The following is a 13,285-nucleotide window of genomic DNA, read 5'->3' on the forward strand; positions in this document are numbered from 1 at the left end:
CTACTCCGATGACGAGCGACGGCCGATCCTGGCCCACAACAGGCGTGATGAAAGGGACTTAGAGGAAGCTTTACGCGGCGTGCTGGCTTAAATAGTCCCGAAGCTTTGTTGCGCCGCTTGATGACATCACCGGGCGAACTTCCGTTTCCACTTCCTGTGCCAATGGGGGGGCTCCTGCCCTTAGCGTGACTAAGGGCGCCCCTCTGCTAGCCGCAGGGGTGCCTGCTCCATAAAGATGCCAGGAAGGCTAGACAGAAAACTCTGATGGAGGAGGCATGGGAACGCCTTCATCAGGCAGCCATTACAATTAATTCAAGGGATTTCTGGGCTTTAATTATTGTCCCCTTTTCTAAAGCTAGTACAGACCGTAACCTAGACACCCATGTGGATAAAGATACCTGGGTAGAACATTTTCTTAAAATATTTGGCCCTACACACGAGGATAGGCAATCTTCTCTGAGAGATGCAATGGTAATCCCCAAACCCATCCCAACATTTAATCTGACTGGGGTCAGATATGCCCTGCTGCAGTGCAGCAGCAATAAGACCCCCAGCCCGGATCGTGATCCAATAGATCTTTTTCTTTGAAAATCCGGACCTCTGGGGACCTTTTTTAACCAATGTTTTTAATACTATCGCTAGAGTGGGGCAGCCAGAATCAGGGTCAAAGACAATCATAATTCCTAGCCATAAAAAAGGGGACAAATTAGTAGCAAAAAAAGTGTAGGCCCATTTCTTTTTTGGATTGCACAGCCAAACTAATGGGCTATACAGAAAAATATCCTGATCCCTGTACAGTATGGCTTTAAGAATGGGAAGGGGATATTGGATCAATGCCTTAATCTGATCCTGCTTATTGCCAAATATTCTTTCGCAAAACAAGCATTTGCAATTCAATAGGTCTTACATTTACAAGAGTTTGAGCTATTGGCATTGTAAATGACAATGCCAACAGCTTAAACTCTCACAAATGCAAGACCTATTGCATTTCAAATACAGTTTTAAGAAAAGAGCCCCATGCCGCGTGTTCACGTCAAAGTTGGCAACACCCCTATTCTTAGATGAGGCGTGTCTAATGAAACGGCCGCGGCCACCATTAAAGTGAAAGCACGGTATGAGGTACTTGTAAACAAAGTGAAAACTTTTTTAAAAACACGCAGGCTCGTTCTGGCCGTAAACAACAAACTAAAGACACGGCCACCACTGCATCAGCGTGGCGTGCTGTGCTATGAAAAAAGCATTGGGGGAAGAGTGTGTTGTTGCAGGCAGGAGAAAAATATTTAACCAAATAGTGTTCGGAGGAAGTAATTAAAGCCAACTGAGTAACAACACATGTAACGGGGGGTGTCCTGATTGGAGGTTACAAAATGAGACAAGGCGGTACTAAGGAGGGACTACTAAGCCTATTGAACAAGGAAACGCCACAGTTTCCAAAGGACAATGACGCAAGTCAATGAAAAATATGGGCGGAGCTTCAAGTCTATACTTAAATACAACATGCCCCACAGAGCAGCGCATCCGCTGCTAAGGCTCGACCTAGAAAGAAAAGGTCTATAATGCTTTATGGACCTATCATCTGCCCCACCTATGGAGTATTATGGAGGTGATGGGTATCGATGAGGCAATAATCATATTCATAAGACAGCTGTATTCACAAGCCACACCTTTTTTCCGATATGGAAACCAGGTGGTTTCTCATTAAAAGGGGGGTCGGACAGGGATGCGTTCTTGCTCCCTTTTCTTTTTCAATCTACATGAACAGCGTGGAAGCACCCCTGTTATACCCCACCTTAGATGTCCCCTTGGTGAACCAGGTCTGCATTCCCATACTCCTCAATGCAGATGATGCAGTGGCTGATCACCCACACTGGCACGGCACTCCAGAAACTCATAGTAGAGTATGACAAATTTAATCAAAACCTAGATCTACAAGTTAATGAGGCAAAATCTTTCATTCTGGTGACTGGCCCCTGGACAAAGAAACAACCGTTTTTCCACACAGGAGGCCGTAAAGTGGAACAGACAGACAACTACTCCTATTTAGGGGTCTTGTCTGATAGAATGGCTACTTGGACTCATATGGTAGCTAACAGAACCTTATTACTGTTAAAAAGCATTAACGATATATAGTCTTGTTAGAAATGGGGGTCTCTAGTTGGCAGAGGTAGGTACCTTGGTCCAAATAGGGACCTTTGCTTCTAGTCAGGGTAAGGGGTATACACACTTTACATAACCCCTGCTCACCCCTCTGTAGCTTGGCACAAGCAGACAGGCTTTTCCCAAAGGCAATGTGTAAAGTATTTGTACCAACACTCACAGTAACACACTGAAAACACAAACAAAAGGACACTACACCAGTTTAGAAAAATAAAGTATCTTTACCTAAACTCAACAAGACCAAAGCGACAAAAATCCAACATGCACAATTAAAAATATGACTTTAGGAAAGTTTTAAACAACTTGGACCATAGAAAACTATGGATGAGTGATTTTACACAAAGTACATGTAGATGCTTCAAAATTCACAAGGCCAAACAGCCTCAGAGTGAGGAAGCATTGTAAACAAAGAGATGCATCAGTTCCTGAGACCTTGGGGAGGCGATGCGACAGTTCTGCTGCACGCAGGAGAAGTCATGCTTCAAATACGCCCTGTAGGGGAAGTGATGCGTTGATTCCGAGACGGTTCTGGTCCATGGGTGATGCATCAGGAAAACTTGCCGCACAAGTGCGATGCATAGAAATCCGGGATGCGTCGGTGATCAATGTGGCGTCGTTGAGCGCTGCGTCGGTTTCGGCAGCAGCGTGGCGCTGCAAGGAGATTCTTCTTGTAGTTGTGTTGCTTTTCCAACTCCCAACAGCAGGAACAACCTCCAGAGGCCCAACACAGTCACAGGCACCTCTTGGCAAGTCAGAACTCCCAGCAAGGAAGTTCAGGGGAGCTGGGGTGAAGCCTTTGTGCCCCTGAGACTTCAGAACAGGAGGCCAATACACACAGGCCCTTGGAGATCTTCCTCAAGCAGGGGGCACAACACACAGCAAAGTCCTTATAATTTCCTTGGCAGAATCAGCTACTGCAGGCAAACCCCAGACAGCACACAGCAAAGGGGCAGTACTTCTCCAGCTCTTCTCAGTGGCAAAGGTTCCTCTTGAATTCCAGAAATGATCTAAAGTTCTGGGGTTTTAGGTCTCATACTTATACCCCTAAATGTCTTTGTTCTCTTTGTGCAAGTGTCTCTAAGCCCAGCACAAACCAGTTCTGCCTTCACTGGTGCAGCATGACCACAGGGGGTGGAGACAGCATTGTGCAAGGGAGACACACTCCATTCAGGTGTAAGGCACCACTCTATATGCAGCCAGGGTCTATTCAGCTCTGGGCTGAGTCATCCAGGAAGGGCCAGGCACACCTCAACCCCCACAGAGGCTGTCTACAGGGAATGCACATCTTCTGTCTCTGTCGCATCAAAACCAGAGTGTCAATCCACAAACAGGCAGAGGCACACAGGATGGTTGAACAAGAAAATAGCCACTTTCTAAAAGTGGTATTTTCAAACTCATTATTCAAAAACCATCTTTACTAAAAGATGTATTATTAAATTCTGAGCTCAGAGATATCAAACTCCACTTTTATGGCAAGGGCAAGTGGGCAATTGCCGGAGCCCCACTTTCCAAGCCCCCCATCCGTAGTTAACATTCTTGCTACAGGACCTGATTCTACTTTGTCCATTCACTATCAAAATCTCTCTCCGTTTCTGTGTCTTCCACTGACTTCGTCTCCCTCTCCCAGTGTCCTTTTAAGGGTTTCTTTTGGTTAGACATATGACTGTTTTTGTCTGAATATATGTTTGAAAGAGCTCTGATACCTGATATCTTCGGGTCTAGTTTGCGCTAGATAAAATGTTTAAAAAAAAAGTTTAAAGTGTGACTCGATATAGTTTGGCAGCATGTGGGTTTGAATCAGTAGGAAATGGGTAATTAAATTTGAAGTTGTTCCAAACAGGGGCCCCTGATACATTTGGCGTGCCCAGGGATCCACACATCTTTAAGATGACACTGTCTGCTTCAGTGACAGAGCAAGAGCTGAAGAGTGATTACGGCTTGGAGCAGGTAGGGCAGGAGTGGGCTAGTGGGCCTGGCTAGTATCACCTGCCGCCTGCACCCAGGTGTTTCAGGGTAGCTTTTCTCATTTATCTTCATATTCCAAGTACCTGCGAGCATCAAACCCAGGCCTGCCATTTGTCTGGATGGGAATGTCAGTTGGGCGAGGGACAGAGTTATGAGAGTCAGATCATCGATCGGGGCGGCGGAATGGCACTCATCTATCGCAATGTACTCTCTGCTATCTGTACTGACGTGAGTATTGAAGCCTACAAGGCAGTTTTGTTTAAAATTGCTAGGGACTGCAAATTCCTTTTATCAGGGATTTTTATTTATAGACCCCGTGGAAGCAATAAAAATATGTTGTACCCTACATTTCAAGCTTTAGCAGAGTGCAGTCTCCTCTCAAAATATTTCACCATCCTAGGAGACTTTAACTTCTACCTGGAGGCTCCAGATGATAAACATACATCTAATCTACTTGATATTGCAGAATCTATAGGACTAGAACAGGAAGTAAAGGAGCCTACACACCAGTGGTCGAAGTGGGGGCGAAAAAAAAGGGGAACTGTGGGTGGAGAATCAGAGGGCGGGAATAACCCGTTGATTGGGTCAGTGGGCGGAGACAGAGGTGTGACAGAAAGAGCAAAATATCCCAATTTTTTGTATTTGTTTCTCATTTCACTAACCGGTCACAGCTTATTACGTTATTTAATTTAACCAATGGATACACATTTTATTTAAGGTTTAATATGAGCTATTGACATTAAAATACATTCACAAAGTGGTATACGTTTCCAATCACAGAATGTCCCAAATATCCTTAAAAGTGGAATCGCAAGCCATTTGTTTACCAGTCATGGAGTTTCTGTCATCGGCACTTCTCCTCCCTTTTTCCACAAGAGCAGTTCAAACATGAATAGCAAAATATCCTAGTTTGCAAATGTTTTCGACATAATTATGGCTCTGCCACATAATACATTGTCTTCTGCATAATCTGACTATTTTGACGAATAAATTGTTTATAGCTCAAACAGATCAAAAGTTACTAAAACTGTGACTTTTGCTGCTGTGAAGTTGAGGGCCCTTTGCAAAGGTTGACTGGTCACCTTTCTCACTGCTTCAGTTGTATGTTCCACTGGTACTAATAAGGAAACATCTTTGCATAGACTGTTAGCATGTGTAAAAATTTCAAAATAATAAAGTATCAGAAAATTTACAGCACCACTAATACCAGGGTAGGGTGTCAGAGCACTTAACATCACACACATTACACAGATACAATCAATCATAGGTGTGAAAATCACTGTATAGGAAATGTTACATAAGACAAAGGACTACAAGGTGTAGGAGTCACATGACCACCATTTCAGTAGGCAGCATAGTTTAATAGTGATTGGTCTGGAGAAACACAAACTCAGAATTTAAAACGTAATACCATGGTTGGGGGTTCTCTTTAATAATCAGAATTGATTTCTACCCAAATGAACCCTTTTTTGCACCATTAGGATAATGAAAGACTGGGGAAAAAACCATAACGCTCTAATTTATACCTTGCAGTTTGCATGCAGCTCTTACATGACAGTTAATAGCTCACTGGTCTATGATAGGATTTTAATTTATTAACTGCAAGTAACAATAGGGTCTCTGACAAAAGCAGTAACCCACTGACCTATTTGCATTATGTACACTTTGTGATCTGCATGGTACATGTTCTTAGCAGCAGGCACATTAACCCTCTGCGCTTCCTTTCCAAGAGTCAAAACATCCACTAGACAAAACACCATTTCTGTCTACTATGAACATTAATCCCTAGAGTTATCATGGCATTTTTAGTGTTGCCGAAAATTGTTGGAGGCCAGGAAGGAGGCAGCAAGTGCTTTTAAAACCATATTATACTTGCAAACACAGCGCCCTCACCTGAAGTCGGCGCCATCCGTGGTCCTTGCAGGTAACAGCGTTGGAGCGGTGGGGCCGGGTAAGGAGGGATTTCGAGGGACGATGCAGAGGGAAAATTAACAATTTATTTAATTTTCCCTCGGCATAGTCCCTCGAAATTCCCCCTTACCCGGCCCCTCTGCCCCACCGCTGTTACTTGCATGGACCGCGGCTGATCAGTGCCTGGTGCGGTCACACTGCCCTAGAGCCATCCTGCTCAAGGTCCTGTAACCTCAGTGACAGAGTCAGTGTCACTCTATGGTGTGCTGCTTCATAGGCCTGCCTGCCTGCAAGACTGGAGGTGAACTTCAGAATGAATTGTGGCGGACAGGCCTTCAAGGTTAACCCACACTTGCCAGTGCTAGGGTCCACCAGCTGGTGCTTAGACACCCGGGCTTTTAAGATCTTGTGGGGCCTTCTAAGGTCTAGCATGGGAATGTGCTCCTTCAAGGGGGGGTGGTCTGGTGGATTTGTCATGAAGGCTAAACCTGGTTCCCCAGTTCCAAATTCAGCAGCTCTGACCATAGTGTCACATCCTCGCTCCCCTACTGAACACCATACTGCCCCTCTGAGAGAAACTTGCACTGCACTGACCCGCTATAAACATTTGAATGTGACTCAATTAAAATTCCGCACTAGACAAGAGCAATATGCTACATTAAAAAAAAATTAACAACAACCTATAAAAAGCAAACACTCTTAGGGAATGCAAGATTAAGTAAAGCATGTGAAATGTAAGCAGGAACAATATGGTTACCTTGTTCTTTTTACACTCAGTCAGAAATTAGTGAGTGCTTTTGCTTAAGGCTATGACCGCAGGGCCCAAAAGGGACCCATTTCAATGCCCATTGCTTATATCCTTACAAAACATAAGCAGTATGGTTTAAAAAGACCACATTCCTGAACACACAGCGGCTGTACACATTTTGGGCCAGATGTAAAATGGACAATTCCATGCGCTAATGGATTTGCGACCCGTTTGCGCATGCAATTTTCATCTTGGCCATCTACTAACACTATTTTGCAAGTCGCAAATAGTTTGCGACTCGCAAAATAGTGTTTTGCGACTCGCTATTAGGAAGGGGAGTGCCCTTCCTATTAGCAACTCACAAGCCATGTACGAATGTTTTGCGACGGCAGTTACGGTTGGATAACACTCGCAATTTACCGCAATTTACCGCCCTCTTCAAGAGCCCTTCCCCTTTGCAAATGCAGGGGGAAATATTTTTGGGGGGCAGACAGAGGTCCCAGGGACCACTACCTGCCCTTTAAATGCATCCCGTTTTCTTTTAAGGAAAACAAGATGCATTTAAAAAAAAAAAAACCATGCTTAATTTAAAAGCAGTCCCAGACATGGAGGTCGGCTAAGCCCAGCAGGCCACCATCCCTGTGAGGGCAAGCCATACCCAATTGGCACGCAAATTGCGAGTGCCTCAATAATATTCATGAGGCTTGCATTTTGTGACCCCATTGGGAATAGCAATCAGTGTCTCATTTGAAATTGCGACTCGCAATTGAGCTCAATTTGAGAGTCGTAATTTCATATCGTCGCACATCTGGCCCTGTTTTTCAATTTACCCATCAAGCAGGTATTTCAGTACCTCCAGCAATAGTGCACTTTCCAGCCCAGCAAAACAATGTTGTTCAAAGAGAGACGATAAAACAAAAGTAGCGCTTCACTGGCAAACACTGTAAAGTGGCATTCATGTGTTTAGGTGTGAATAAATCAATCTGGCCACCTTACAACCACTCTGTCTTGCTTCAGTTAGTTATTTTTCATATTTTGAATGCTTTATTTCCCTCCACCACGAGGCTGCACTTGGAAATTGAAAAATCTCAGGAAAAGACAACATTTCCAGCAAAAGTATTTTTCTTTTTGGGATCCATTTCACAAGGGAGTAAATAAACGAAAGGAGGAAGGAGAAGGAAATATCCATTTCTTGAAGTGTCGGTTTTCACTAAATGAGGAGGAGCGAGACAGAAAGAGGGGGAAGATGGGGAACAAAGAGAGGGGGGGCAGTTGCCAGCGCCAGGAGAACTAGACACTGTCTTGTCTTCTCCGGGTACGAAGGAAAAGTCCTTTTCCTTCTCTGCCCGTTCCGCCCGTCCCCAAAAGCAGAGCCTTAACTATCGGCCTTGGCGATTTCGGCCGTCTGGTAGGCATGTTCAAAATAAGAAATTAGGGTAATGGACTCTATGAAATAGAAGAAGTCGGGGCACGCCATGCGCTGCCGATCCCACCCGCTTCGACCACTGCTACACACTCAGCTGGTCATACATTAGACGGCCTCTTCTTAAATGATCCGTCTTTGAAAATCATAAGCATCTTTTTGGTGATCTGGTCTGATCATTCGGTTATCAGGTTCTCTACTGAAAGCCTCAGTGAACGGCTGCATTGGCAGAATGGACCAGTCACCATTAGCTACAAAGACTGGAGCAAATTAAACTCTGTCACAATAGAAGAGTCCTTAGCGGAGCACTACCCCCACCCCATCCCCACCCCTACTTGCCGAGACAGAGTCGGCTGCCTCGTGTTATACAAACTGGTTGTCAGACACCTTCAGGGAGCTGGTTCCCACCAAAGATCAGCGCTCTTTCAGGAAGGAACCTACGGCTCCTTGGTTCTCAGAAGCCTTGAGGCTTGAAAAACAAGCCTGTAGAAGGCAAGAAAGGATTTGGAGAAAAAACTTTGATAACCAGATGAGACTAGTATACAAGAAGACTCTAACCTCATACAAAGATCTCATCAAAAAGGAAAAGAGTAGCTACTTTGCCCAGGCAATCGATAGGGCCTCCAATTTATCGGAATAACTTTTCCAAGTTGTTCAGAGACTTAGGACCATCTCAAATAAAAACAATCCCTCTGATAGTCAATCCTTTTGTGATGCCATCGTTACTGCCTTCAAAGAGAAAGTAAATGCTATTTTCCAGGACTTCGACAAGGGGGACCCTCATCCTCCGGGTGCCCTTACTGGGAATACGCTAGGTGACCGTTCTCTTACACATTTTTCTGCCACTTCACCAGAACAAGTGAGTTCCCTACTTTTACAATCCAAATCAGGTTCCCCTTATGACCCTTGTCCAGTAAAGATCTTGAAATTGGCCCCGCTCATAAGAAGTTTCAACTTGGAGGTAATTTCGGATGCAGATGACACTCAGCTGATAATTGCAGCAGCTCATAATGACTCATCAGGCCCCCTAAGATGCTGTAACTGTATCAAGACAATCAGTGGCTGGATGAGTGGGCATTGCCTGAAGCTTAATGAAGGGAAAACCGAGATTATGGTGTTTGGCAACCCCTCCCCAGCTTGGTCCACCAATTGGTGGCCTGATAATCTGCCCCCATCTCCTCGCCCTGTCACCAAAGCAAAGAATTTGTGAATCATCATTGATGACAACCTTAATATGAGCGCTCAAATATTATCTGTCACATCCGCAGCTTACTATATCATAAAAATGATAAGAAAAAGTCTTCCTCTCATTCCAGACAGCTCAGAAAAACATTAATAGCCCTTCTTGTACTTCCCAGGCTGGACTACTGTAATAGTCTTTATCTAACCGTCTTAGAAAAACATATGACTCGACTACAACTAGTCCAAAATGCTGCAGTAAGACTGATTTTTAATCTTCCCAAATTCCATTACATTAAGCAGGGACTTTGTGAGCTGCACTGCCTTCCCATCCACAGTCGGGCTAAGTTTAAAGCCCTCAGCTTGATCCACAAAGGACTGCATAACTCCGGCCCAGAATTTCTCGGGCCAGCTTTCAAGAGATAGAAGCCCAATTGAGAACTCAGATCGGCCAATGCCAATCTATTAGTTGTTTCGACATTTAAGAAGATGCAATGGGGCGGCAGAGGTATAGTCCTCAATACAATCAAACTCTGGAACAGCCTCCCACCCCACCTCAGAGCTATTCCTTCATTAACATCATTCAGGAAGGAGGTAATCGCGCGCTTCAAAAAATGTCCTAACATAACATAACAGATCTTGTGGGGGCAGTGCCAGGTTTTCCTGTGGCTCGTGTCAGTGCCCCCCCCCCCAACCCTAGCCAATGCTATGAAAATGATTCCTTGGATACTGTAGCTTGCTATGGGGATGACAGTGCACGACCACGTGTGATTGCTTCTCATGCACTGACAGCACCCCTTAATTTCTGAATCTGTCCTTTAAATGTTGTCCAGTCTGCTAGATCGGGGGTGCAGGATCACTTGACTGTTGCCCACAGACACAGACCATCGTGATTATCTCTTACCACAACATGTGGATCTGGAAAATACTTCTGGGGAAACCTCGCTCTGGCTTGTGTTGTTCATTAGATTTGGTGGTGTCTTCTGAAACAATCCAGATGATAGCCCAAAATATCTGATTTTTAAAAATCAATGTTTTTTGATATGTGACTTAGCCTGAAGCAACAGAATCCAAACATTTGCAGCACTTTCTAATATGAGGCGACTTATGTGGTTGGCAAGATTTTTAAAAATACACACTGAGCAACGAAAAATATGAAGGCATATTTTGAAAACACTCAGAGCAAATGGATAGATCTACAGGGCACTAAAAACAATTACAAAAAATCTAACTGCTGGGCTGAGCTCTGCTCCTGCAGCTTGTCCTCTGTATCAGACACAATAGAGGCACAGCACTCTGTGGTGCCCCACCTTGGGAGACAATGGCCAGGAGTGCAGCTTCCATCATAAGGACTTCATGATACTGTCTTGCCAGCCAAAGATGCACACCCAGACATCCAATTCCAACGCTCAACTGCACGCATAATTGTCCAAAAAGTCTCTAGGATACAGTCCAAGAGACAACCATGTGTGTTCCTGTGTGAGTGAATAGTTGTAAAAAGTATAACAAAATTACTACTTGATGCCCTATCTCCAAATCCAAAAATAGGACAATGTAATCATCTACAAAATGCCTTGTCGTTGAGGGGCAGCTCATTTAATCAATGGAAATGCATGAAAAATAGAGGACAGCTAATGTTGAAAGGACTCACACGAAGACCTTTCCCTCTATAGAGCAAAAGTACACAAGCACACATCAGAGTCCAGTAAAAGCAAATAAAAGTCAAATGACCTATCAGAAGTAAAGGTGAACATAAGTTTTTTTTACTCTTCAAGTTTTCTCCAAATCCTCGTTTATGTTATAAAACATCAAAGTAAAGGCAGCCAACACGTGTTTCGTCACTAAGACTTTTTCAAGGCTGTAAATAATATGCACAGGAAGGCTCACATTACTGTGAGTTGAGATGACAACTGAAAAGATGTAGGATACGTTCTTTAAAGGAGTGATCTAGTCAAAAAGTCAAAGGATTGTGGCTTACCGATGAAAAAAAACTCAAAAAAGAACTTGCGTGGTATAAAAGTCCTGTCAAAGGCTTGCTTGTGAAAGAAAGCATATAACCATAAGCTCACAACTTAAATGAAAATTTGAAGAAGACTTGAAGAATAAAAAAACTTCTGTTCAACTCTACTTCTGATGTCATTGGACTTATTGTTTGTTTTTACTGGACTCTGTTGTGTGCTTCGATACTTTTCCTCTACAAGCTCAAAGTTCTGGCACTTTGCTCTAGACCAACTCCTCACACATGGTGGCAGGGTGATTGTACCAGGAGAGCAAAAATATATGGGCAGTCTTTGAAATAACGGAGTATGGCATCCCCTTACTCCGGCCGCCTTTGAATGTGCAATGTTGTAGCATAACTATTTCTATTTGCATTACCTCTCTATACTTTTTGTTGTTTTTATAAAAAAAAATACTGACCTAAGAAATGCCTATAAGACAGCTATCTCTCTCTGTAGCCAGACCTAATAGAGTATAACTTTTCTTGTGGAGCCCAAAATAGATTAATAGTTTCGTGAGAAGAATAAACTGCATCTATACTAATTTAAGACATTGTTTTTTTTAGTATATGCTGTGTCTTAGTTCTCTTCTTCCTTCTTGTTATATGTTTATTAAATGGTTTTGTTGTCGCCATGCCAATCTTTACTAAAACGTCCCCTTGTTTGTTTTTTAGGGCGTGGAGCTCATGAAGGTAGGTCTGAAAGCACCGGATTCAGTATGAACAAATCCCATCCAGGTTTTCCAATGGTTTGCCATCGTATCAACCACCTATGACGCTTCCTTCTATAACCTGCCCCACCCACCCAGCATTTTTGTGGGCAGTCTGACAAGACAGATTAACCCACATGATGGATTATGTGGCTAATGCGGAAATTATGTAATTGTGCGAAAGTCGGTGCATCCAAACAGTCGCATAATTCCAGTGGCCGTGCTCTTACCTCTGACTAGGTCCACAAGTGCTCCTCAGTGATAATGTTTCATGCTTTCCATCTTCTGAGGGCATATTCACATAGTGAATAGAAACAATTGTTCTACATTTTGACGTCTGATTTATGGCCATAAGGACCAGCGTGTAGCAGCTGGTAATCAGGGGTGTGCATAATTTGCTTTTGCATAATTACTCAACATTTTAAGAAAAATTACACAAAATGCAAACTTGTGTGAAAAACACACGCGCCACATAGTCACTGCTCATGTTCTGGTCATTCATGTTCTTCTTGTGTGATAATGCTAAGTTTATATTGTGAACAGCACACAATTCGATGATGTAATTTAATAGATTAATTTTGGGGATTTCGCATATCAACAAGTGTAAAGCGATATTGCCACTATTATGTAAAATGACAGCAGCGTAATACAAAATTTTGCACGGCCTGCATGTAATCAAGTTTGGCTGAAAGGCTGGCGTTTATCAGTTTATATTCCAACCAGGCAGAAGCCTGTATTCAACTGCATGTTTAAATAGCAAATGACAACAGTCTTCATATAATAATAATAATAATCCACATTTGTAAAGTGCGAACAATCACCTGTAAGGGTCTCTAGGCGCTGGGGGCCGTCGGGAAGATTAAGCAAGCTATTGCCCAGAGTCACATGGTGCTGGGCTAATCTGCCGCTGGCGTCGGTGATCGAACCGTGATCCCCAGATTCCGGAGTCAGTTGCCCTGGCCGCGGCGCCACACCTCTTCCCATTCATACAATCTGACAATTGATTAACGAGCACAGGGACTGCTGCTGGCTACTTATGCAGTAAGGAAGGGCTCCTTGGGTGATTGACTTTGTTAGGAACTTAACATCCCGCCTTTGATTTCCTTTACTTTGCTTACGTAAAGGGTGTGCTGTGCTGAAAGTGTTTTAAAGTGTGGGTGGATGTTATTAGGCTACTGGTGGAACCTTTTTAGTGA

At 43.6% G+C, this 13,285-nt stretch overlaps 1 protein-coding gene across 1 annotated transcript in view; it reads left to right on the plus strand.

Moving 5' to 3' along the window:
- The window catches only part of LOC146812057 (arf-GAP with SH3 domain, ANK repeat and PH domain-containing protein 1-like), a 1,117,518-nt gene that overhangs the window by 701,786 nt on the left and 402,447 nt on the right, over positions 1-13,285 (plus strand). Inside the window, exon 12 of the mRNA XM_085619062.1 lies at positions 12,055-12,072. Within this exon, the coding sequence (XP_085475188.1) occupies positions 12,055-12,072 (18 nt within the window). The remainder of the gene's footprint in view (positions 1-12,054; positions 12,073-13,285) is intronic.

The sequence above is a fragment of the Triturus cristatus genome, chromosome 7 (assembly GCF_964204655.1).
Source record: "Triturus cristatus chromosome 7, aTriCri1.1, whole genome shotgun sequence".
Taxonomy (NCBI): domain Eukaryota; kingdom Metazoa; phylum Chordata; class Amphibia; order Caudata; family Salamandridae; genus Triturus; species Triturus cristatus.